General features: G+C 41.5%; 1 protein-coding gene across 3 annotated transcripts in view; it reads right to left on the reverse strand.

Moving 5' to 3' along the window:
* The window catches only part of ADAMTSL1 (ADAMTS like 1), a 907,410-nt gene that overhangs the window by 10,704 nt on the left and 871,344 nt on the right, over positions 1-25,362 (reverse strand). For all 3 annotated transcript variants that reach the window (XM_036021558.1, XM_036021557.1, XM_028519737.2), the window contains 3 exons: positions 14,436-14,648; positions 12,396-12,576; positions 9,199-9,406 (listed from right to left, as the gene is read on the reverse strand). In XM_036021558.1, the coding sequence (XP_035877451.1) occupies positions 9,199-9,406; positions 12,396-12,576; positions 14,436-14,648 (602 nt within the window). The remainder of the gene's footprint in view (positions 1-9,198; positions 9,407-12,395; positions 12,577-14,435; positions 14,649-25,362) is intronic.

Below are 25,362 nucleotides of genomic sequence, written 5' to 3' on the forward strand. Positions count from 1 at the left end.
AAAATACATTCATACCTCAGTTCTCATTGGTTTCAGAACTTGTCAAACCATGTACTCATTGCATTTTTATGAGAAAAAATGTTTCAGCACTCAGCGCTTGCTCAGGACTCATTGCACGTGCTAGAATTTGTGTGAGTCATGACACCACTACAGAAAAATGCTTCATCACTTGCTGCTTGCTCAGTACTTGTAAGTTTCGGCACTCATCATGAGTTCCAGGATGAATTAATGATGAGTACTGAGGTACCAGTGTATTAGGAAACCTAATTCAATAATATATTAAAAGGATCATACAGCATGACCAGTGGGAATTATTCCAGGGATGTAAGGATGTTTTTAACATCCGTATATCTATCAATGTGATACATCACAGTAACAAAAGGAAGGATAAAAATCATATAATCATATCAATAGACGTAGAAAAAGTATTTGACAAATACAATATGCACTTATGATAAATAAATTCAACATACATTTATGATTAAAAAAAACTCTCACATGACAAGTCCACAGTTAATATTATACTCAACAGTGAAAAGCTGAAAGCTGATCTTACAGGAACTGGAGAAGGATACCCACTCTGTCCACCTACAATTGTATCAAAAAGGATAAATTACCTAGAAATAAATTTAATGAAAGAGGTGAAAGATATGTACACTGAAAACTATAAGACATTAATTAAAGAAATGAAAGAAAACACAAGTATTTTTTTATTGTTGGTCAAGTACAGTTGTCTCCATTTCTCCCCCACCACTTCCCCCTACCCCAGCCATCCTCTTTTCCCACCCTCAAGAAAACCCAAATAATACATGAAAAGATAGTCCATGCTCATGAATTTGAAGAAATAATGTGTTTTTTTTTAAATAAAATGTACTGTCCAAAGCAATCTACAGATTTAATGTGATCCTTTCCAAAATTCCAATATTTCTTTTCTTTTTTTATCGTTGAAATAGAACAAACAATCCTAAAATTTGTATGGAGCTACAAGAAACCCAAATAACCAAAGTGATCTTGAGAAAAAAGAAAGATGGAGCAATCACACTCTGTTATTTCAAACTATATTACAAAGCTATTGTAATCAACAAAATACGGGACTGGCATAAAAACAGACACATAATAGAGAACCCAGAAGTAAACCCACAAATGCAGCCTATTTACAACAAATGAACCAAAAATATACAATGGGGAAATGATAGTCTCTTTAATAAATTGTGATAGGAAAACTGGACAGCCACATGCAAAAAAATGAAACTAGACTATACTACACAACAAAAATTAACACAAATGGATAAAAGACTTGAACATAAGGCCCAAAACCATAAAACTCTTAGACAAAGACATAGGCGATATGTCCTTAACATCAGTCCTGGCAATAATTTTTTGAATCTGACACCAAAAGCAAAGACAATAGACAAAAGTAAACAAGTGGGACTACCTAAAACAAAAAATCTCCTGCAAGCAAAACCATCAAAAGTCAAAAATTCAACCTATTGAATGAGGGAAAATAATTGCAAATCATATACTCGATAAGGGACTAATACCCAAAATATATAAAGAACTCATGCAAGTCAAGAACAAAGAATGAAAACAAAAACCCAATTATTTAAAAAGGTGTAGAGGATCTGAGTAGACATTTGTTCAAAAGAAGACTTACAGATGGCCAACAGGTACATGAAACTGTTCAACATCACTAATAGTCAAGGAAAGGCAAATCAAATGCACAATGAACTAGTGCCTCACACCTGTTACCAGATGAGATAAGTGTTGGTGAGGATGTGTAGAAAAGGGAACCCACTGTTGGTGGGAGTGCAAATTGGTACAGTGACTATGGAAGCAGTTTGAAGGTTTCTCAAAAAGACATTGAAAATAGAACTATATGATCCAGCAATTCCACTTCTGGGTATTTATCTGAAAAAACTGAAAACATTTATTCAGAAAGATATATGCACTACCATATTCACTGCAGCATTATTTATAATATCAAAGATATGGAAACAAGCTAAGTGTCCATTAGTGGATTAATGGGTAAAGAAAATGTCACACACACAAATATTACTCAGCCATAAAGTAGAAAGACATCTTGCCATTTGCAACAACATGTATGGATCTTGAGGGAATTATGCTAAGTGAAATAAACCAGACGGAGACAGACAAATACCGTATGATCTCATTTATATGTAGAATATAAAACAAAACACACTCGAAAAACAGATTGGTGGTTTCCAGAGGTAGGGGTGAGCATAGGCAAAATCAGAGAAGGGAGCCGAAAGTTATAAATGTCCAGTAAGAAAGTCAGGGAGGTGTAATGTACAGCTTGGTGACTATAGTTAATAATATTGTATTGTATATTTGAAAATTGCTTAGGGTAGATCTTAAAAATTCCTAGAAGAAAAAAAAATTTTTTTAATAAATACATATGGTGACATATGTTATCTAGATTTACTGTGGTGTATACAATGTATACAAACATTGAATCATTATGTAGTACACCTGAATCTAATATAATGTTGTCAGTTATACCTCAATAGAATAATCAGCAGCCAAGCTCTACTTCAGACCTGCCATATCAGAATTAGCATGTTTAACAAGATGCATAGGTGATTTACATCCAAGCTTGAAACATACTTGCTTAGAGGGTTCTGGAAGAAATGAAACAGTGATGAGAGTGTTTGATGGGAAAGACCTATTTTCTTTTCTTCTAGGAAAAACAATTACCGAGAATGATCAATATGCACTGTATGTCCCCTTGATTGACCTCAATGATACAATGCAGGAAGTTCTCCCATGTGTAGCCAGATCTGTTCCCAATTGTAATTTCACAAGCTACCAATAAGTTGAGGCTTAAAAGCAGAGTTGCCTAAATGAGAGGTATCAGAAATGGACTTTTCCAGGTAAGAGAAAGATGATATCCCCAAGGTATAGGAGCAAGGGGGAGCTCATGCCTCTTTTATTATGAAGCACATACATTAGGTCACTGGAAATAGGGGGGTTGATAGAGGTGCCAACAGAACTTTTAGCTGAATGTGTTAATAGGCCATTACTGAGCATTGTCCCCTAACTCACCTGGGACACAAATGGCTTATGTATTACAATCATATTCTGTGGCCACATTTACTCAAATAACATTTGATCTTCACTAGAAATGGGCAGTGTATATTTTTCACTTTATAAAGGTTTTAGTATATTTATTGATTATGCTAGTATAGTTGTCCCAATTTTTCCCTCTTTGCCTGCAACCACCCAGCACCCACCACTTCCTTAGGCAATCTCACCACCATTATTCATGTCCATGGGTGATGGGTATAAGTTTTTGGCTACTCCATTTTCTATACTGTACTTTACATATCCATGGCTATTCTGTAACAACCAATTTGTGCTTCTTAATCCTCTTACTTCTTCATCCAGTTCCCTATAACCCTCCCCCATCTGGATCTTTTTTTATGCTGTTGAGGGTACTCACTAAGTTCCTTGAGCAGCCTTCTAACCAGTGTTTTGATAGATTGCTTGTCTCCATTTTGTTTAATTCTTTTTCTGGAGTTTTGATCTGTTCTTTCATTTGGGCCATATTTCTTTGTCTCCTCATTTTGGCAGCCTCCCTGTGTTTGTTTCTTTGTATTAGGTAGAGCTTTTATGACTCCCTGTCTTGGTAGCATAGCCTAATGTAGTAGGTGTCTCGTAGGGTATAGTGGCACAGCCTCTTCTGTTACCCAAGCTGGATACTCAGTGTGCACTCTTCATTTGGGCTGAGTATACCTTCCTCTTGTAGTTGAGCCTTGATTGCAGTTGGCAGGTCAATGGGAAGGATTTACTCAGTCTATTCAGCTGCAAAGGACAGTTGTGATCACTGACCCCCAACCTCTGCCCACTGTGGAGGATCAGCTGTGCAGGGACAGGATAGTGGTGCTCTGATGTGGTAGCTGTCCAATGGGTATGCAGGCTCTGGGATTTCCTGGCTGGTGCAGGCCAAGGTCAGCCCCTACCTCTGTTTTGTCCAGGGCCACCCTGCCTGAGCTATAAAGCAATGTGAGATGGCTGCTACTTGTGCTGGGCTTGGAGATTCCCAGGCGAAGTCAAGCTGTGAATGTAGGCTGGCTGTTGTTAGTGCTGGGCAGGGGACACTTATCAAGAGGTATGGAGCTGGAGGCTCACTGAAGCTGGCTGTTTCTTGAGAGGATTCAGGAAGTTGTGAAGCATGAATCAAGACCAGCCATTCATATGGAAAAGGCACTCACTGTTAACAGCTTGGGTGAGCCCATAAGTCAGGTGGACAGAGTCTCAGGGGATCTCCAGGGCTGGACAAACTGTTAGCCAGGTTGATGGAGTCTCAGATATGGAAGCTCCTCTGCCAGCTCTGGGGCTCTGTGTGGGGAGGGTTCAGAAAAGGGAGAATGGCCTCTGTCCACCTTTCTGTCTAGAAGAAGCTGTCCCTTAGCTCCTGCCTTGATGCCAGACCCCGCAGTTTTTCCCTGTATGCCACTGGTGCCAGAGCTCAGACGTAGTGAGGCTGAGTAAGTCTGTATGTGGGTTCTTTAAGAGGAACTTCTTGGGACTCCAGAAGTTTCTTCCACCAACTCGATCCCTACCTATTTTTGCAGTCAGAAGTTATGGGGACTTAGCTTCCTGGCACTGGGACCCTGGGCTGGGGGCCCAGAGTAGGGCTCGGACTCTTTCCTCACAAAATGTCCCTCCTAAATTTTTATCCAACACACGTGGGTGTGAGATAGTTTTATCCATGTCTCCATCTCTTCTACCAGCCTGGATGGATGTGGTTTCTTTAATTATGTAGTTGTCAGACTTCCATTCAACTCTATTTCTGATGGTTCTGAGTGATGGTTGTTTATAGTTTACTTGTAATTTTGATGTGGTTGTGTAAGGAGGTGAGTTGTGTTTACCTATGCCTCCATCTTGACTAATAGTCTTAGCTGTGTGTATTAACTAGATACAATTCCAGGTGATCTCCAAAGGATACACCTCAGGGTGGAGATGGAGGGACATGAATGCAGCCAGGTGTAGATAGCCAGTTTCAACAAGTTTTTAGTTGATAACTGCCCAAAAGCATCCAGTCCCATAGTTCATATAGGAACACAAAAAATTAAGAGCCTTATGGTTGTTTTAGGTTGTCCCAGCTGGCCTAGCTTAAAGGTATGTTTCAGACACTAACCAATCAGAAACTATACCTGACCAATCAGAATGATCATTCTACCAAGTAGCCCTAGCTGCTGACTAACCACAGTAATTGTTGCCACAGTGGTGGGTATTCTAACTGATTATCAGTCCTGGAAGAGAGTCCTTAGATGCTCAGTAGGTCTCCAAATAGGTTTTGAACACAGTACATAGATTCTAAAACATTTTACCAGGTTGAAGATGGTGGCATAAGTAGACACTGAGCTCGCTCCCTCACAAGAACACATTGGATACACACCTATATTTAGAGCAGTTCTTCCTAGAAGACAACTCTGAGGCAATTGAACAGCTTCCATACAATAAACAAGACAGAGAGACTGTACAGAGTTGTTTAGGGGAACTGTGAGAGTTCTCTGGAAGCTGAGGGAGCAATTTGGGATCAGAGGAACCACTGAGCACCACTGTTTATTTCTCCTACACATGGATAACGGGCAGGAGTCCTACTCAGTTCTCTCTCAGACATGCAGGGTGCTACAGTGTGTCCACAGCCACCTGTCCTGCAGGGAGATACAGCAGAAACAGGAGGGCAGGATAGCATGCATACTAGCGGCCCCTGTACCCAGAGACTGATCCAGCATGTACAGCAGGATAATGCTTTACAAACCCATTGGTCTACCCAAGCACACAGGACTCCTCCCAGAGAGAGAATGCAGAGCTAGAAAAATGCTTCAGAGCTGTCCTGTCCAGAGAAAGTGCAGAGATAAAGGGGTGCTGCTGTGTGCTCACATGAGGCTGCCCTCCTGGAGAGTGTGGAGCCAGCAAAATGCTATGGCATCCACATGCAGGACTGCCTCATCCAGAAAAAGTGCAGAGAGAGTGTGGCACTGCTGCACAAACATGCGGGACTACCTCACCTGAAGAAAGTTCAGAGCTAGCAAAACTTTGTGGTACCCACACACAAGGCTGCCCCATGTGCAGTGAATTGGGAGTTTCTGTGTGTGCCTGCAGGGCATCCCTGCTGTGAGAGGGTGTAGAACTAGCAAAATATAGCTGTGTGCATACACATGCTATTCCACCCAGATAAAGGGTGAAGGTAGTAGGTCAGTGAGAGGCAAGCATGCAGAGCAACCCTGCCCAGACCCTGCTTTGGCAACAGATAATTAAAGAAACAGGGCACACTAAGCATGCATTATGCAGCCCCCTCTACACCAGGCAACCCCACCCAGATTAGAAGGAAAGGGAGCATGCACACACTAGGCTTCCTGGAACCTACTCCTTCAGGCCAGAGGACACACCCGGCACCTTGTACACCTTCCCTGACTACAAGTGGCCTGCCAAAACTGTTTGACACACATCTACACAGAAACTACTTTTTCAAGACTGGGAGACATAGCTATTCCATGCAACTCATTGAAACAAATACGGAAAGTCAAACAAAATGGGGAGACAAGAATATTCTCAAATGCAGGAACTTAGGAAAAAAAAGCAACTCAGAGAAACTCCCTAATGAACCAAAGATAAGTAATTTGCTTGATAAACAATTCAAAGAAAAACAGTCATAAGGATGCTCAACAAACTTGAGAGTAGAATAGAGTAACTCAGAGAATACTTCAACAAAGAAATAGAAAATGCAAACAAGAACCAATCAGAGATGAAGAATACAAAAACTGAAATGAAGAATACATTAAAAGGAACTGACAACAGATTGTGTTAGAAGGCATAATAGTCATTATCACCCAATCAGAAAAGAAAAATAAAAACAATTTAATAATGAGGATAGTATAAAAGATCTCTGGGATGACATTAAGTGCCCTAATATTCATATGGTAGGAATCCAGAAGGAAAAGAGAGAGAGAAAGGGGCAGAAAGAATATTTGAGGAAATAATGGCTGAAAAACTTTCCTATTTTGGGGAAGTGAACAGACATCTCGGTCCAGGAAGCACAGAGAGTTCCAAACAAGGTGAACCCAAAGAGACCCACACCAAGACATTGTAAAATGGCATTTTAACTAAAATGGCAAAAGTTAAAGAGACTATCTATCTTAAAAGCAGCAAGAATGAAACATCACATACAAGGGATAACCCGTAAGGCTATCAGCTGATTTTTCAGAAGCAACTTTAAACATTTCCTGCCAGTCCCTTCTGGCCTGTAAAGTGCTGAAAGAAAGGACTTAACAGTCTAGAATACTGTATCTGGCAAGGTGTTCATTCAGCATCGAAGGAAAGATAAAAAGTTTCCAAGACATGGAAAAACTAAAGGAGTTCACAGCCACTAAACCAGCCTTATAAGAAATGTTAAACAGTCTTTTTAGGTAGAAAATGCCATAATTAAAAATAATACAGAAAAGAAAAAAAACATCTCACTGTTAAAGGCAAATAACACAATAAACACAGTGAATCAACCACTTAAGGAGCTAATACGAAGGTTAAAAGATAATAGTAGCAGAATTAACTATAAATATAATAAATAATTAGGGGATACACAAAACAAAAAGACTTAAACATGATGTCAAAAATAAAGAATGGAGGAGGTGCAAAACTGTAGTACTTTTAGAATGCAATTGAACTTCAGTGCCCATCAGCTTAAAATAGATAGCTATAGGTATGGACGGATGTATATATAAACCTCATGGTAACCATAAACCAAAACCAAAAAATACACAAAAAGTGAAGAGAATAAAAGTAAATCAAAATCCTAAAGAAAACCAACAAATTCAAAGGAAAGAAATCAAGAGCAGACGTAAGGAACAGAGAAAAACCACGAAAACATAATTAACAAATGGCAATAAGCACATACCTATCAATAATTACTTTAAATGTAAATGGACTAAATGATCCAATTGAAGGACATAGGGTGGCAGAATGGATAGAAAAAAATGACCTTTACACATGTTGCCTACAAGAGACTCACTCTAGAATCCAACCTGTGGCCCATGGGCTGCATGTGGCCCAAGATGGGTATGAGTGTGGCCCAACACAAAATTGTAAATTTTCTTAAAACATTATGAGATTTTTTTTTGTTTTCATTAGTGTTTGTGTATTTAATGTGTGGCCCAAGACAACTCTACTTCCAGTGTGTCCCAGAGGTGCCAAAAGTTTGGATACTCCTGCTTTATATAGAAACACCCATAGGCTAAAAGTGAAAGGATGGGAAAAGATATTCTGTGCAAATAGAAGTGTAAAGAAAGCTGGGGTAGCAGTCCTCATGTGGGGTAGCTCAAGACATGGCCGCTTCCACCACCTGTGATGAGGGCTGGCTAGGGGGACCCTGGCAAGAGGGACCCCTGTGTATTGTTTTGGGAATGGATTGTAACTCCCACCTTATCTCCTTTTGCGAGAAGCTTCTGGTCCTGTGACTGCTTCTTGACCTTTTTTTCTGCATATACACACTGAGGTAATGTAGTTTAGAGTCACGCATAATACACATGCTTCCTTTATCTGCGACCCCTTATAAAGAACCTCACACTGGAGGAGGGGCAGCTTCTCTCTCACTGACCTGCTACCGTTGGGACACTCTCCAGTAATGTGAGTAAATAGCATGTCCACACTGGCTAGTCCACCAGGTGTTTTTTTTTTTTTCCAGAGTATCATGAACATGCAGCTCCCTAATTTGGGGCTCCTGTGCTACAACTCATATCAGACAAAATAGACTTTAGAACAAAGAATATAAAATGAAACAAAGATGAATTAACTCAAGTTTAAAGGGGTCAATTCAAGAAGAGGATGTAATAATGGCAAATATCTACACAGCCGACATAGGAGCACCCAACAATATAAAGCAAATGTTAATGGACATAAAGGCAGAAATTAACAGTAGTACAAGATAGTTGGGGGCTTTACTATTCCACTTTAATGGATAGATCAAACAGAAAGTTAATAAGAAAATAAGGCTGTAAAATGTCACATTAGACCAGTTTGACTTAATAGACATTCATAGAGCATTTCATCCCCAAAGTGCAGACTACACATTTTTCTCAGTGCACATGGAACATTTTCCAGGGTAGATCACATACAAGGCACCTCCTAGTGCGGCAGGGTCACACTAGGTTTACATTCCAAAGAAAACTCTCTCACCTGGCCCCAGCTGGAGAAGGCCCACTCCACACAGAGCTGTTGGTTACAGGCCTGGGTGTCCACTGGCCGTTTGGCAAGCTGTGTGCACATGTCATTGGGCACAGGAGTGGAGATCCCAGAGGCTTTCAGCTTCTGGCAGGTCACCCGACGGGTCTGGATGCCTCCCCCACAGCTCCGGGTACAGGCGGACCAGGAAGTCACCATCCACCTGTGGAGAGAAGAGAAGTCAGGGCAGCTATGAAGGGGCAGCCTTGGGGAAAGCAATGATGCTGAGTGCTCTCAGAACAAGAGTCCCACCTATTGTGCCGTGCCCACCACACAGCTGCTAATTTGGGAGCCATGGCCCTTTTTACACTGTATACTTGGAGTGATAGGGTGAAAATGCCCCCCACCCCCATCCCCAAAATAAACCTATGTCAAATCCCTGGAATCTGTGAATGTTTCTTTATTTGGATAAAAGATCACTGCAGACATAATTAGGGACTTTGAGATGAGATTATCCTACATTATCTGGATAGGTCTTAAATGTCATCACAAGTATCCTTATGAGGGAAAGGCAGAGGGTGATTCCACACCAAAGAAGAGGAGACAGTGTGACCACAGAGGCAGAGGATGGAGTGACGTGGTCACAAGCCAAGGGAGGACCAGAGGCATCCGAAGCTGCAAGGGCCACAGAACAGATTCTCCCCAGAGCCTTTAGAGGGGGTGCAGCCCTGCCTACACCTTGATTCTGAACTTCTGGGCTTCAAAACAGTGAGAGAAGAAATTTCTGTTGTTTTAAGCCACTATGTTTGTGGACATTTGTTATAGCAGTCACAGGAAACAAATACCCTTTGGGAATGAACTAAAAAGGTACATCATGAAAGAGTGTCCTGAAGATCAGTTGCTTCAGCTTGACCCTGGCCCCCAAAGCTGTGAGCTTGCAGATGGAACACTGTAGGGGAAACATCTTGAGCTAGATACATTGCACTGTGGTGGTACTTGCTAATGGCACCCAAGTGTGTGGCAGAGGAGAAGCAATTTCCTAGGGAAGTCCAAGCCAACTCTGTGTCACCTCCTGACCTAGGAGGCAATCTGTGTCTCACTTAAGCCAACATTTTGTCTGCTAGTACTCATTGTATTTTCTATATCTCCTTAACCCATGTATCATTTGATTTTGTTTAATTCCTCAGGCACAGGCCAAGTCTTTTCCAGCTTTCTGGAACTACTTCCCACGTATGTGAGTCACAGGCCATAGGTCTTACACCTCTTAGAGGTCTGAAAGTAGAAGTATTTCTCAGGATACTAGGATCTAACCACAAACTGGATCCTTGGAAACGACACTGACCAAGATAGTGACAAATGGCTTTCCTCAGAGATCTAAGGTGTTGGCTAGGAAACTCTGAAATCCTTGGTCCATATACAAACACATAGGGGTTCTCTTGGCATGTTTATACCTTGGGATAATTCTCAAAGAGGAGGGGAAGAGGGATAGCTTGGGGAAAATAGTGAGAAAAGACAGGGCTTTCCAGCCATTTCACACAATCTGGGGGAAAAACATCATTCACTGGTTTTATTGCCTGAGAGAAAACATTGATAAATGGAATGGTCCTATCTGGGTCAAAACAGAACTGCCCACAGTTATTCAAGAAGATGACCAGGGCCATGCTTTTCAGCAGTAAAGGAGGCTGCCAAAGGGCCCAAGGCATGGAAGCCAGTCAAAGGTGAACCTGTGTCTCCTTCCTAGTCCGGGAGTGCCACATCTGGTTCTCAGGAGAGGCAGGTAGCAGGGGTGGAGCAAATTCCTGCTGCATCTGGATCTGTGGCTTGTTTAGTTTGGTGGGACTTCCCTGCTCTGTTTGCCCTGACAGAGGGACTGCATGGAGAATTCCAACCCACAGCGGCAGAACCACTTAGGAAGCAGGCAGGAGGTGTTTGAAAGCTCCTAGGGGTGCTGAAACTCAAGCAGACACAGCCATTATTTCATTTGCAGAAGTAAATGAGGCTGATTGATTCTGACCATCACCCCAGCAAATCAAAAAGTCCCTGGCATGTCCAAGACCTCTTCTTCATTTCACACAGCTTGGCAAGGGCAGCCTTCCAGTCTCTCATATCCCTGGTGAATGTCAGGCCTGCATTTCAATCAACTTTTATTTCCAAATATACATTTCAGCAATTTTTCAGGAGCTGGGGTGAGGGGTTTGAGAGAGGAGAGGTACGGGCTATGTTACAGTTCAGGAAGGGTATAAAAGGACATTAATCATTCCTGTGGAAACCTTCCCGTCAGCAAGTCAAACTGCTGATATTAATGAGTGTGTTTCATATTTCATTGAGTCTCTCCTGGTTTCAGCTGCTCCTTATGACTCAGTTGGCAAAACACAAAGCAGTTGCCGAAGTGGTGTGTGAACGTCCTACAGATAGGGTAGTAAAGGGGCATTTCAGGGACCAGCCAAGTCCCCCCCAGGCTCAGAGCACTATGCTGATGCCAACTCTAAGCCTATCCATTATCACTTTAGCTACTGACTGAAGACTGCGGTGGGCATGCTCAGTGGGACTCAGCTTCTCAGAGCTGGAAGAAGGCGTGAGAAGCAGAGACTGGGTGTCATCTGGGCTCTATAAGGTATCCAAATGCAGGGAGTATATATGCAGCATTGAGGCGACTACAGGAAATGAAGACTTATTTCAACTTTAGCAGGATGCTACCCTTTGTAGAAAAGAGGAGGATAAAATTTCTTTAACTAAACTGAAGTACTGACTAGCACAGGTATTTTAAGTTAGAAGAAAGGGGAAGGGTTGGGGTAGAGGCCAATAATCCCCATCCCCTCAGCACTTCAACTGCGAATACATTTCTTCTTCTACAGACCGTTTCTTTGCAGGATGGGGCTATCTCTTGCCAGCGCCTGGGATGTTCCTGCTCCCTGAACAGAGCCTTTCAGGCATTTGGGATGCTGGGAAAGCCCTTAACTTGCTGAGAGTTGAGGAAACAACAGGGCTGAGGGAGGAGGCTCATTCTGAGGGATGTTTTCTGCATGGTGGAGAGTCCTGACAAGCCTGTGCCTGTGGGAAAGAACAGCTTCTTGAGGGCAGGCCCTCTCCCCTGCACTTGAAGTCTCATCTTGAGTAGTGCTGGTCAAAGAAGGGCTGATCACCAACTTGGCTAAAAGTGAGGGTACTTACAGGGGGTTGCGGAGGCCTGAGACAGCCTCTGCCACACTCACCGAGAAGGGCAGTCTCTCCGGTTGCAAGGGACGGGATTCATAGCAGGGCGAACTTTCCCTGCACAGTGAGCAGGGCTAACCTCTGTGCTGTTCAGGAGACACCTCAGGCGGGGCTGCTGAACACCCCTGTTACCACAGGAGGCTGAGCATGTTGCCAGTCTGTCCAGAGACCACCAGTAATCTGTCACAGAAGGAGGATCAGAGGTGAAAAGCGGAGAGTATTATTGCTCATGCTGTATATTTTTTTCTGAGCTGAGCAGTTGGGGAGGAGGGGGGTGGTATTATGAATGAGCCTCTGCCCCTCAGTGGGCTCTTTTCCCAGCTTATCTAGGCAAGTTATGTGGCCTCCAGAACCCCCAGTTGGCTCTTCTATAAGATGAGCATGATAGCCCTTACACCAACAAGTTATTGTGAGGCCTGGGTATAACGAAGGTAAAGAGCCTAGCCCAATGCCTGGCACAGAGAGTACTTAACCAGAGGCTATAGCTATTATTAGTTTTAAGCATACTTCCTAAAGTGCTTCTTTTTTTTTTCCTTCAGACTGGCTCACCAGAAAGTGACTTTTTTCCCCAACAAAGAGATATAAAAATATCAGGGATACTTAACAATCATATTTAAAGGTGTAGATTCAAGTTAGACTTTGTAGAGGTTATAAAAAACTAGCCTAGCCCTGGCTGAATGGCTCAGTTGGTTGGAGCATCATCCCATACACAAAAAAGTTGTGGGTTTGATTCCTGGTCAAGGCACATGCCTAGGTTATGGGTTTGATCCCTGGCCAGAGTGTGTAAGGGAGGCAATCGATTGATGTTTTTCTCTCTCTCTCTCTCTCAAATCAATAAAAACATATCCTCAGGTGAGGATTAAAAAGAAAAGAAAAAAAAAAAAGCCAGTCTATCCAGAGAGGACTCAATTACATGAGACACTGATGTCAGGAAGTAAGGCAATTTCTCTGGATTTTCTATTTGGGGGTCTGGGACTCATCGGTGGGAAAGCTGTTAAAATAACTGTGGGTTGATAAACCATAAGTGCCTATTTCCAAAGTTGTGTGTTACGAATCTTGCAGATAGGCTCTGGTTTTCAGCAGAGAATGGCTGGCTGGCAAGAAAATGGAATAGTTACTTTCCTGTTTGGAAAGCCAAATGGCAGGGAAGGAATGTTGGAGCGAAAAATGCCATTTTTCAGAGATTGCCCTTTTCATGGACTATATTGGCGCCAAAGGCAGTCCCTCCCCACAGAATCCTCCATTTAGAATACAAAGTAGAATTTTGCTTTCCCTGAAGTGGCACCCATAGGCCACAGGTACAATAGGCTTGTGGAAAGCCCAAAAGCTTTACTTAGTTTCTATAACAAGGCCAGTTTTGGCTCCTTTACCACTGTTTTGGGTTTATTCTTAACTTTCTTGGTGCAGCAAATGCCAGGCCCTGGCCAAGGGCTTTCCAAACTGCTGGTTTTCCTGGAGGTTTAATGCACCAGCCACATAGGCTTCTCAGTCTGTTCTCTGACGGGGCTGCAGGAAAGGGGCCTGGAAAGCACTCGGCATGTGGTTGCAGCTGAAGAGTCTTTCTGGTGATGGGCAGGTACAGGCACCAGCCTTGACTCTCCAGGGCGGGAGGCAAAAACCAAAGGGTTACAATTATGACTTATTTTGGAACTGAATGAACAGAGAAAATTTGCATTTTTTAACAGGCTACTTTACATGCATGAGTGTGTGTGCATTCTTTACCAGTTAAACCAGCATCAAGGAAACACAGTGGACTTTGGTATATGGGGGTGTTTCCATGGTCCCAAGGAGCAGCAACATGATGAGCAGAAGGGCCCACTTAGGAAAGCAGCACTGACTTTTCCAGGTTCTGCTGGGGTGGGGCCTGGAGGCTCTTCTGAAGGGCCTCCTTGTATGGAAACATGGTCCAGCTGCAGTTTTCATGCTCTGGGAACCACTGGAGATCAGAAATCATTTGGTCTACTGGAGAATTAGATTTTTAGGAAGCCTCACTTGCTTAAGTAATAAGCCCAGCACCCAAAGCCCAAAGGTTTTCTCACCTTGGATGACAAGAGAGGCCTTCTGCATGAGCTCTCCTGCCTCATTCTGGGCAAGGCAGCTGAATTCTCCTTGAGACTCGCCACTTAGGTTTGCAACCTGGAGAATCTGTCCGGCAGCCAAGATATGATGTGACAATCCTGTGACAGTGGCAACTGACCGACCATCATGGAACCAGGTAATATTGGGGGTAGGCTGACCTTTGATGGGGCAGCCTAGAAGGAGAGGAGAGGAGAGCTAAGCCATTGGTAAAGCTAAAAGGATACATCCCTGAGGAGCTGCGTTAGTGCCTACGTGGCTCTAGAGGCCGTGTATACAGCGTGGCCTTCCCCATGGTATTTTCCTTATGTTTGCATTCCCAAGCAAACAGGAGATGTTTTTATACTCTGGGATTCTGGGAGGGTGACTATTATTCATTCAATTAAGTAAAAATTCTTGGAGGACACAAAGTGCCTATTTCTATCTATATTCCAGCACTATCTTAAAAAATGAAGCAATTAATATCCACTTACTGGATTTTTGGAGTTAATTATTTCCTACAGTAATTATATAATGAAAGAAATCATTTCTTCAAAGCAGTGAGTTGGAAAAATATGTACTATGTAGTAATAGTTAAGAATCAAACTTTAATTGGTAAAAGTCTAATATTTGCCTTCATTTTACTCTTTAAATGATTTTTAAGCCAAACATTTTTAACAGAGACTAGGAAAATAATTTTAAATACTCATCTCATTTCTCTGTAAGTCAAGAGCCTTGGCTTTCAGATAATTTTTACCAAGCCTGCACTGGACATGGACGATGTTGCACTTATTCACACAGTCACTGAACATATTTTGATGCATTAAAATTCCCCAATATTTATCTGAGATATTGTATCTCTTAAAGACTTTGTAGCAGAGAATTATTAAAGTAAACTGATTGCAGTTGTGAAAGAAAAATCATTTCCTCTAAATTCAGGGTACTTGCTGAATTTGCTGTTGTGTTCCTAGCAACTTGGCTTCCACTGAAAATTTACTTGGAAGTTTAAAATGCGTGAGAAATCATTAAAAATTAAAAGTACTGGAGGCTTTTCTTCAGGTTAGTTAAAAAATTCATTTGGTGACTTGTTCTGGGGACAGTTGGGATAGTTAAGACTATCTTTACTTTTGCAAGGAAATGCCTAGTGATATGATAAAAAAAAGTGCACTAATAAACTGCGATGTAAAGCAGAAAACGATGATATCGATGAGACACATGAGTGACCACCTGCATGGATGTGTGTGCCCATGCATCTGTAAAGAGAAGAGATTTTCCACTGTTGGACTGTTTCCTACTCTGGGGCAGCACTGTTAGAGTTGGTAGAGGGTGCTGAGTTAAGAGAGCAAAGGCCCTCAGACATCACCTACCCCACGAAGAGGAAACTGGGGCTCTGAAATGTTAAGAGATCTTCCCAAGATCAAGGAACAGGCCTTTGGATTCCTTGCTTTGTGTTCTTATCTCCATATTTACCACATGTTTTTGGACTATAAGACGCACCCCCAATTTGGGAGGAAAAGGTGGGTGCGTCTTATAGTCCAAATGTAGCTTACGTGGCTCACTGTGGGGGGTACAACAGCAGTGGAGTAGGGTCACAGGTTATTAAATATTTTACCAGATTTGTTTCAAAATTTTTTCTTATTTTCCTTCTCTAAAACCTAGGTGTGCCTTATGGTCTGGTGCATCTTATAGTCCCAAAAATACAGTACTAGCTTGTTCAGCTGGGCACCAGAGATTCACCTGGCACCCTGTTACCTATGTCCTTTGTCTACCTACTCCTTTCATCCCTTTGCCCTTTCTTTATATTTTCATTGTAATTGTGTAGGTTGAAGGGGTTGGAACAGACAACTTTGAAAAAATCCCTAGAGAAATAATGCTAAAATCTGTGTAGGAAGCTCAGTGTGGGATGTAGTCTTACAGGATCCAATTCTTCACTGTTCCCTGTATCAACTTGCTTTGTCATTCAACTTTGCAGTGCCCTCCTATGATGTGTGGGGAGTGTTTCCCCACCCCCTTCCTGACCTTGGGATTGGTCATGTAACTACTTTGGCCAAAAAAATGAGTTAGATGCTACACTTAAAATGAACAATCTGAAAAGGGAATTAGGAAAACAATTCTATTCATAATAGCATCAAAAAATATAATACTTAAGAATAAACTAAGGGGTAAAAGACTTGTTATTTTGAAAATTACAAAACATTGCTAAAAGCAAAACAAATAAATGGGAGGATATCTCATGTTCATGGACTGTAAGATTTAATATTGTTAGATGACAATAGTTCCCAAAATGAACTAAAGGTTTAACACAATGCCTAACAAAATCCCAATGACATTTTTTCACAGAAATAGAAAAATCTCTTTTAAAGTTCAGATAGAATTTCAAGACACCCCATATAGCCAAAACAATCTTGAACAAGAAGAACAAGTTGAAGGTCTTTCAACTTTTAAAGTTTTTTACAACTTGTAAAGCCCCAATAATCGAAGGAGCATGGTACTGGCATAAAGATAGACATTTAGACCAATGGGATAGACAGAAACACCAGAAATAAACTCTTGCATATATGGTCAAATGACTTTCAACATGGGTGCCAAGAACATTCAATGGGGAAAGGGCAGTCTTTTCAACAAATGATGCTAAGAAAACTGGATATCCACATGCAAAAAAAAAATGTTGAATCCTTATCTTATGCCACATATAAAAATTAATTGAAAATTAGTAAAAAATCTAAACCTAACAGTTGAAAGTATAAAAATCTTAGGAGAAAACATAGGGGAAAAGCTTCATGGTATTGGATTTAGCAAAGATTTCTTAGATATGAAGCTAAAAGCACAGAAAACAAAAGAAAGATTAGATAAACTGGAGATCATAAAAATGGAAAGCTTTTGTGCAAAGGACACTATCAGTGGATTGAGAAGGCAACCCACAGAATGGGAGAAAGTGTTTGTAAATCATAGATCTGATAAGGGGTTAATATCCAGAATATATAAAGAATTCCTACAAGAAGAACAATCACAAACCACCAAATCAAAAAATAGTCTCACTTGAATAGTCATTTCTCTGAAGATATACAAATGGCCAATAAGCACATGAAAAGATGCTCAACACCAGTAATTGTTATAGAAATCAGGATGGTTATTAGAGAAAAACCCCCAAGAGCAGAAAATAAAAAGTTTTGGTAAAGATGTGGAGAAATTAGAACCCTTGATCATTGCTGGTGGGAATGTAAAATGCTACAGCCACTGTGGAAACAATATGACAGTGCCTCAAAATATTAAATATGGGACTACGATATGATTCAGCAATTTCACTTTTGGATGTACCAAAAGAACTAAAAGTAGAGACCTGAATAGGTATTTTTACACCAATGTTCATAGCAGCAATATTCATGATAGCCAAAAAATGAAAACAACCCAAATGATCACCAGTGGATGGATAAACAAAATTCTGATACATGTGACAACATAGATGAACACTTAAAACACTATATGAAAGAAGCCAGACACAAAAGGACAAATATTGTATGATTCCACTTATATGAGGTACGTAGTGTAGTCAAATTCAGATTCGTGATTGCCGGGGCTGGGCGAAGGGGAAGTGGGGAACTATTATTTAATGGGCACAGAGTTTCAGTTTGGGATGATGAAAAAGTTATGAAGATGTGGGGCATGATGGTTGTACAACAATATGAATGTATTTGGTGGCACACAACAGTGTACTTCAACATGGTAAAATAGTAAATTTTATGTTGTGTGGATTTTACTATGATAAAAGAAATGAGGGAGATGTGCTGGTGTACCAGCTCCAAACCTGAGTCTACCAGGGGTGTCCAACCTTTTGGCGTCTCTTGGCCACACTGGAAGAAGAGTTGTCCTGGGCGACACATTAAATATATTGCAACAAGTAGTCACACAAAAATCTCATAATGTTTAAAGTAAATTTACAATTTTGTGTTGGGCCACATTTATAGCCATCCTGGGCTCCATGCGGCCTGTGGGCCGCAGGTTGGAGATGCCCTGGCAAGAGACCTTGTGAGTTTTTGCTTGTGCTCTTGTGCCTTTGCCATTGCCAACAGAAGAACATCCCTGGACTGGCCTGATGATCCACAGAGGAAGATGAGAAAAACATGGAGAGTGGCCCAGTTACCCTAGCCAAACCCAGCTTACATAAGCTGAACTAAATAAGATCAGTAAGAATAAATGAGAATAATAACTGTTATTTTAGGCCACTGAGTCTTTTTCTTTTTAAATGCAGCTGTTTCTATTTTTTTTAAATGCTTCTCCTCTTTCTTTACCTTCTCCTTCTTCTTCATGGCAATAGCTAACTGATATACTTAGGGAGAAAGTAACTCTTCTAGTTCTTCTTGGTCCACAGATCCAAGTTCCTGGCAGAGCTTTTACCTGAATGCTAACCCAGCTGTTACCTGACCTGTATCTTATTTGGGTACATAGGAGGAGCGGGCCTTTCACATCTAATACCACTCAGTGGTATTAGGCATCTTTATGCCATGGGCTCCATTGTGGTGTCATCACTTTCCTATCATGCAACAGTGATGGGAGTGGCCTTGGGAGAGGTGCAATGTGGTAGGCAGTTAAACAGGCATGAGCAGAGCAAGGACAATGGGCCAGGTACAGATCACCAGGGTGGGAAGGCCCAGGTGCCTAGCAATGGACAGAACTGGGAAAACAAGGACCTCACCCCCAGTGTTACCTTTTCTCCTTTAGCATATCACTGGCCATGTGGTTTAGATCCCATGACCTTTCATATCGCTGGTCATGCAGTTCAGACCCTCCCCTGACTTTTCCTCTCCTGGCATGTCACTAGTCATGTAGTAGACTCCCTTAAAGGAAGAACAAAGGGCAGGGGAATAGCCTCATGGGACCTCCGTACAAGCCCTTGCACAACCACTCCCTTAAGCGTTAACCTCTAGGGTTAACATCTAGGCCTCAGTAGTGTTTCAGCCTGAGCCCAACAAAGCAGCAAAACCAGACAAGTAATGCCATGGCTGACTTCAGGACCAGCTGTGATGACTAATGAATCCCTGCCCTGGTGCCATCCAATCAGTGGAGACCACGAACCTGAAAAGACACACCTGGAAAGCTGGTGAATCTTCTATTAAGACCCTTAAAAGCTCTTAGTACACAGTGGACTCTTCTTCCAAGAAGCATGCACATGCTAGCCCCTTTCCCCTCCCCTGCACCTTCCACCTAAGGTGTGTTTTCCTTGCTTCTTTCTTTCTCCTAAATTCCAAAGGCCCTTCTTTTGCCTTTGTAACTTGTTTCCTGAACCCATTTTTTCTACAGCTCACTTCGCCTACCTGTGACTTTCTAAATAAACTTTTGCATATATTAGGTTGGCCAAAAAGTCCACTTGTTTATTTCTGCAAAATAAAAACACATTTCCATTTTCACTAATAATTATGATTTAGATATTTTGAGTATGTCAACTATTTTCTGTATGGTAGAACATTGATTGTTTTCAATGTTTCAATTTTATCACTGTAAACTTCAACTGGGTCTATTTGACCATAGAGCATTGTCCAGCCAGAAATCTCCAGCATAAAAATTTGCAGACCACTTTTGACATGTTCAATCAGTCACAGCACTTCCTCCATATACTGCTTGCAAAATCCTTTTTGCATTTCAGTTGTATTTTTTTAAATAATAAAGCATAATATGCCAAAAAATGTTCCATATATTCTTCCATCTTTAATATTAAAATGGCTACACAGAACTTCCAGTCAACATGATGGCATAGGTAAACACAGCTTACCTCCTTGCACAACTACATAAAATCACAACTAAAGTACAGAACAAACCACTCAGGACCTTAAGAAATAGAGTCGAATGGAAGCCTGACAACTACAGAATTAAAGAAACCGTATCCATCCAGACTGGTAGGAGGGGCACAGACAGGGAATGGGTGGGTCCCATATACATGTGTGGTGGATAAAAATTTGGAAGGATAACTCAGGAGCGAGGAGTCCCAGCCCCAGAGCAGGCACCCCCCAGCTCAGAGTTCCAGTGCCAGGAAGATAAGTCCCCAAAACAATTGACTGCAAAAACCAGTGGGGATTGAGTCAGTGGTGGAAACTTCTGAAGCCCCAAGCAGTTTCACTTAAAGAATCCACATGTGGACTCACCTCAGAGCTCCTGCACTAGGGTAGAAGCTAGGTAGTGGTATATCAGGAGAAACTGAAGTGTCTGCCATCAAGACAAGCAGAGGCCATTGTCCCTTTCCTAAACCCTCCCCTCACAGAGCCAATAACCTGGTGCCATCTCTGAGTATCCATCAACATGGCTAACAATGATTGCCCTGCCTTGGAGATCCCCAGAGACTCTGCGCCACCCAACTTATGGGCCACCCAAGCTGTTTTTCCATATGAAGGGCTGGTCTTGGCTCAGACTTCGCAACTCCTTAAATCCTATCAAATAAGCAACAGCTGGTGTCAGTGAGCTCCAGACCTGGTACTAGCAGCAGCCAGCATAAATTCACAGCTTGGATTCATGTGGGAAACTCCAAGCCTAGCAAAAGTAGCAGCTACCTCAGATTGCTTTATAGTACAGGCAGGGTGGCCTCAGGCAAAACACAGCTGGGGTCTGACCTTGGCCTGCACCACCTGGGAAGTCCCAGAGCCTGCACACCAAGTAGACAATTACAGACCACATTTTCCCCTGCACAGCTGATCCTCCACGAGGGTGGCAGTTGGTGATAAGAGGTCAGAGCTGATTTTGGCAGCTGATGGGCCTTGGTAAATCCCTCCCATTGATTTGCCCACAGCAACCAATGCTCAACTACAAGAGGAGGGTGTACTCAGCCCATATGAAGGGTTCACCTTGAGTATCCAGCTTGGGTGAAAGGGAAGGCTGTGGTACTGGACCCTATAAGACATCTACTACATTAGGCCATGCTACCAAGACATGGAGTCAAAGCAGCTCTACCTAATACATATAAACAAACACAGTGAGGCTGCCAAAATGAGGAGAGAAGGAATCATGGCCCAAATGAAAGAACACAAAAAAAACCTTCAGAAAAATGGCTAAATTAAATGGAGATAAGCAATCTATCAGATGCAGAGTTCAAAACACTGGTTAGAAGGATGCTCAAGAAACTTAGTGAGGACCTTATAAAAAAGATCCAGTCAGAAATGAAAAATACACTAATTGAAATAAAGAACAATTTACAGGGCAACAGCAGTAGAGTAGATGAAGCTGAGAATCAGATCAATGATTTGGAACATACGGAAGCACAAAAACAGCCAATCAGAACACCAAGGAAAAAAGGATCCCCCCAAAAGAGGATAGTTTAAGCAGCCCCTGGGACAACTTCAAGCATCCCAACATTCACATCCTAGGGGTGCCAGAAGGAGAACAGAAAGAGCAAGAAATTGGAAATCTAGTTGAAAAAATAATGAAAGAAAACTTCCCTAATTTGGTGAAGAAAATAGACATGCATGTCCAGGAAGCACAGGGAGTCCCAAACAAGATAAATGCAAAGAGGCCTACTCTAAAACACATCATAATTAAAACGCCAAAGGTTAAAGATAAAGAGAGAATTTTAAAAGCAGCAAGAGAAAAGCAGTTGGTTACCTACAGGGGTGTTCCCACAAGACTGTCAACTGATTTCTCCAGAGAAACTTTGAAGGCTAGAAGCGATTGTCAAGAAATATTCAAAGTCATGAAAATCAGAGACCTATATCCAAGATTGCTATACCCAGCAAAGATATTATTTAGAATTGAAAGGCACATAAAGAGCTTCCCAGACAAGAAAAAACTGAAGTTCATCATCGCCAAACCATTACTATATGAAGTGTTAAAGGGTCTTATTTAAGAAGAAAGGATCAAATTATGGACAATAAAATAACCAAAAATACATATCTATCAACAATTGAATCTAAAAAACAAACTAAGCAAACGAAGAACAGAGACAGAATTGTGGGTAAGGAGAGCATTCTGATGGTTCCCAGGTAGAAGGGTTGTGGGGGAGAATGGGTGAAGAGGTGAGGGGATTAAGAAGTACAAGTAGTAGTTACAGAATAGACATGGGGATGTAAAGTAAGGTATAGGAAGTGGAGTGGCCAAAGAACTTGTACACAAGACCCATGGACATGAACAATGGTGAGGGTATTGCCTGAGATGTTGGGGGTGCTGGGTGGAAGTGGGTAAAGGGAGACAAATCAGGATAACTGTAATAGTATAATCAATAAAATATAATGTTACACAAAACAAATGGCAACACCAAATATTGGTGAGGTTGTGGAGCACCTGAAATACTTACCTTTCACTGGTCAGAAAGTGAAATGGTTCAATTGCTTTGGAATGCAGTCTGGCCATTAAAATTAAACATATACCTTCCCTGTGACCCAGTGAGGCCACTCCTAGGTATTTACTCAAGGAAAACAAAAACATGTGTTGATAAAATACATTATAAGAGTGGTTATAGCAACATTACTCATAATAGCCAAAAACTGGAAACAGCCCATATATCCATCAAAAGAATGGATAAACTGTGGCATACAATGAACTGCTACTCAACAAGAAGAAGGAACAAACTACCAGATGTTGGATGAATCTCAAAATAATGTTGAGTGAAAGAGGCTCTACACAAGGAGAACATACCATATGAATCCTTTTACATGACCTTTTATAAAGAAAAACAAATCCATAGTAGAAAAACCTCAGAACAGGAAATGTAAAGTGATGATAATTTTCTCTTATTTTGATATGCAATGGTGGGGGGATTGCCTGAGGGAGTGGGGTGTGTCTCATGAAGGGAGAGCACAGGGGAAATTTCAGAACAACTGTAATGGTATAATCAATAAAATAAAACAGCTACATAAAAATTCACCAATTTTGCCTTCAGTGTGATTCAGTGGATTGAGTGCTGGCCTGTGAACCAAAGGGTCACCAGTTCGATTCCCAGTCAGAGCACAGGCCTGAGTTGCAGGCCAGGTCCCTGGTGGGGGGTGTGCAAGAAGCAACCACACATTGATGTTTTCCTCCCTCTCTTTCTCCCTCCCTTCCCCTCTCTCTAAAAAACAAAATAAAAAAAAAACCCTTTAAAAAACTTCACCAATTTTGATGTCTTTTTTTAAAAATGCATGCTGATATGAGAGATGTCACAATACAACCTAACAATTGTTTCAAATGAAGTAAAAGACAACTAAGCACTACTAGAGCCATCTTGTGGGGGGAAAAAAAAAAACCTTTTTGGCCAACCCAATAGTCTGAGTCTTGGCTCTGAAGTCCTTCCTAGCCAGAACTCAAATACCAAGGTTGCTGAACCAAGGTCCATCTGGCCCCACTGGTCTAACACCCGGTGCTCTTCTTATTGCCAACAAAGAAATCAATTCATTGGGGGATCTCCTGGGGTTGACAGTACTCATCGTCTGCAACCTCAAATGAGTCTGGGGTTAGATGGAGTTTTCGGTGTTTAGCAATAGGCAGGAAAACTATATTTATTTAGACAAATAGCATACTTTAAAGAATGAAGCCTGAAATAAGTATGGCTTTTCTTTTCAGACTACTGAAACAGCACATGCGTTGTCTCCCAAAACACATCAGCTTTGAAAAAGAATGGTGCCTACACTGTTGAGATGCTGGCTCCATAAATCATTCTGGTTAGTAAGTGTGGATAGAGCTCTGGTGAGGCTTACTAGATTCTAACTTTATATGTAAGAACCTTGCTATTCCCAAGGAAACAGCAGATATTTGGCCAGGGAATCTCTCATATTTACCCCTAGTCTTCATCTTTCCAACTCTTTTAGGATTCATTTAGGAGAAAATATTTAGGCAGAAACAGGAGTGGTAGCAGCCTCAGGCTGTTTTCTGTGGCTGGTAAAGTTACTTATCTGTGAGCCAGAAATATTAGTCAACTAAATAAGATGTGCATTTGCATAGCAATTATATTCAAAATGCTTCCTCCTTTTTGGAATTATTTTTTAAAAAATATATTTTATTGATTATGCTATAACAATTGTCCCATTTCCCCCCTTTATTTCCTTCTGCACTGTACCCCCTCTCACCCACATTCCCCCCCCCCCCCCGCCTCAGTTTATGTCCATAGTTTGTATGTATAGGTTCTTTGGCTTCCCTATTTCCTATATATTCTTAACATCCCCCTATTTTGTACTAACCATTTATGCTTATTCCGTGTACCATTTCCCCCATTCTCCTCCTGTCTGCTAATAACCCTCCATGTGATCTCCATTTCTGTGATTCTGTTCCTGTTCTAGTTGTTTGCTTAGTTTGTTTTTGTTTTTGTTTTCAAGCTCAGTTGTTGATAGTTGTAAGTTTGTTGTCATTTTACTGCTCATATTGTTTTCTTCTTTTTATTTTTGTTCAAGTACAGTTGTCTCCATTTCCCCCCATCACTTCCTCACCCCAGCCATCCCCACCTCCCACCCTGAATCCTACCCCCCTTTGGTTTTGTCCACGTGTTCTTTATAGATGTTCCTGAAAACCCTTCCCTCTCCCCGGCCATCATCCTCTCCCACCTCCCCTCTTCTTACTGTCAGATTGTTCTTAATTTCAATGTCTCTGGTTATATTTTGCTTGCTTGTTTGTTTTGGTGATTAGGTTCCACTTATAGGTGGGATCATATGGTATTTGTCTTTTACCACCTGGCTTATTTCACTTAGCATAATGCTCTCCAGTTCCATCCACACTATTGCAAAGGGTAGGAGCTCCTTCTTTCTTTCTGCTGTGTAGTATTCCATTGTGTAAATGTACTGTAGTTTTTGATCCATTCATTTACTAATGGGCACTTAGGTTGCTTCCAGCACTTGGCTATTATAAATTGTGCTGCTATGAACATTGGGGTGCATAGGTTCTTATGAATTGGTGTTTCAGGGTTCTTAGGGTGTAATTCCAGCAATGGAATTGCTGGGTCAAAAGGCAGTTCCATTTGAAGTTTTC

This window comes from Phyllostomus discolor, chromosome 3 (genome assembly GCF_004126475.2).
Source record: "Phyllostomus discolor isolate MPI-MPIP mPhyDis1 chromosome 3, mPhyDis1.pri.v3, whole genome shotgun sequence".
In the NCBI taxonomy this organism is placed as follows: Eukaryota; Metazoa; Chordata; class Mammalia; order Chiroptera; family Phyllostomidae; genus Phyllostomus; species Phyllostomus discolor.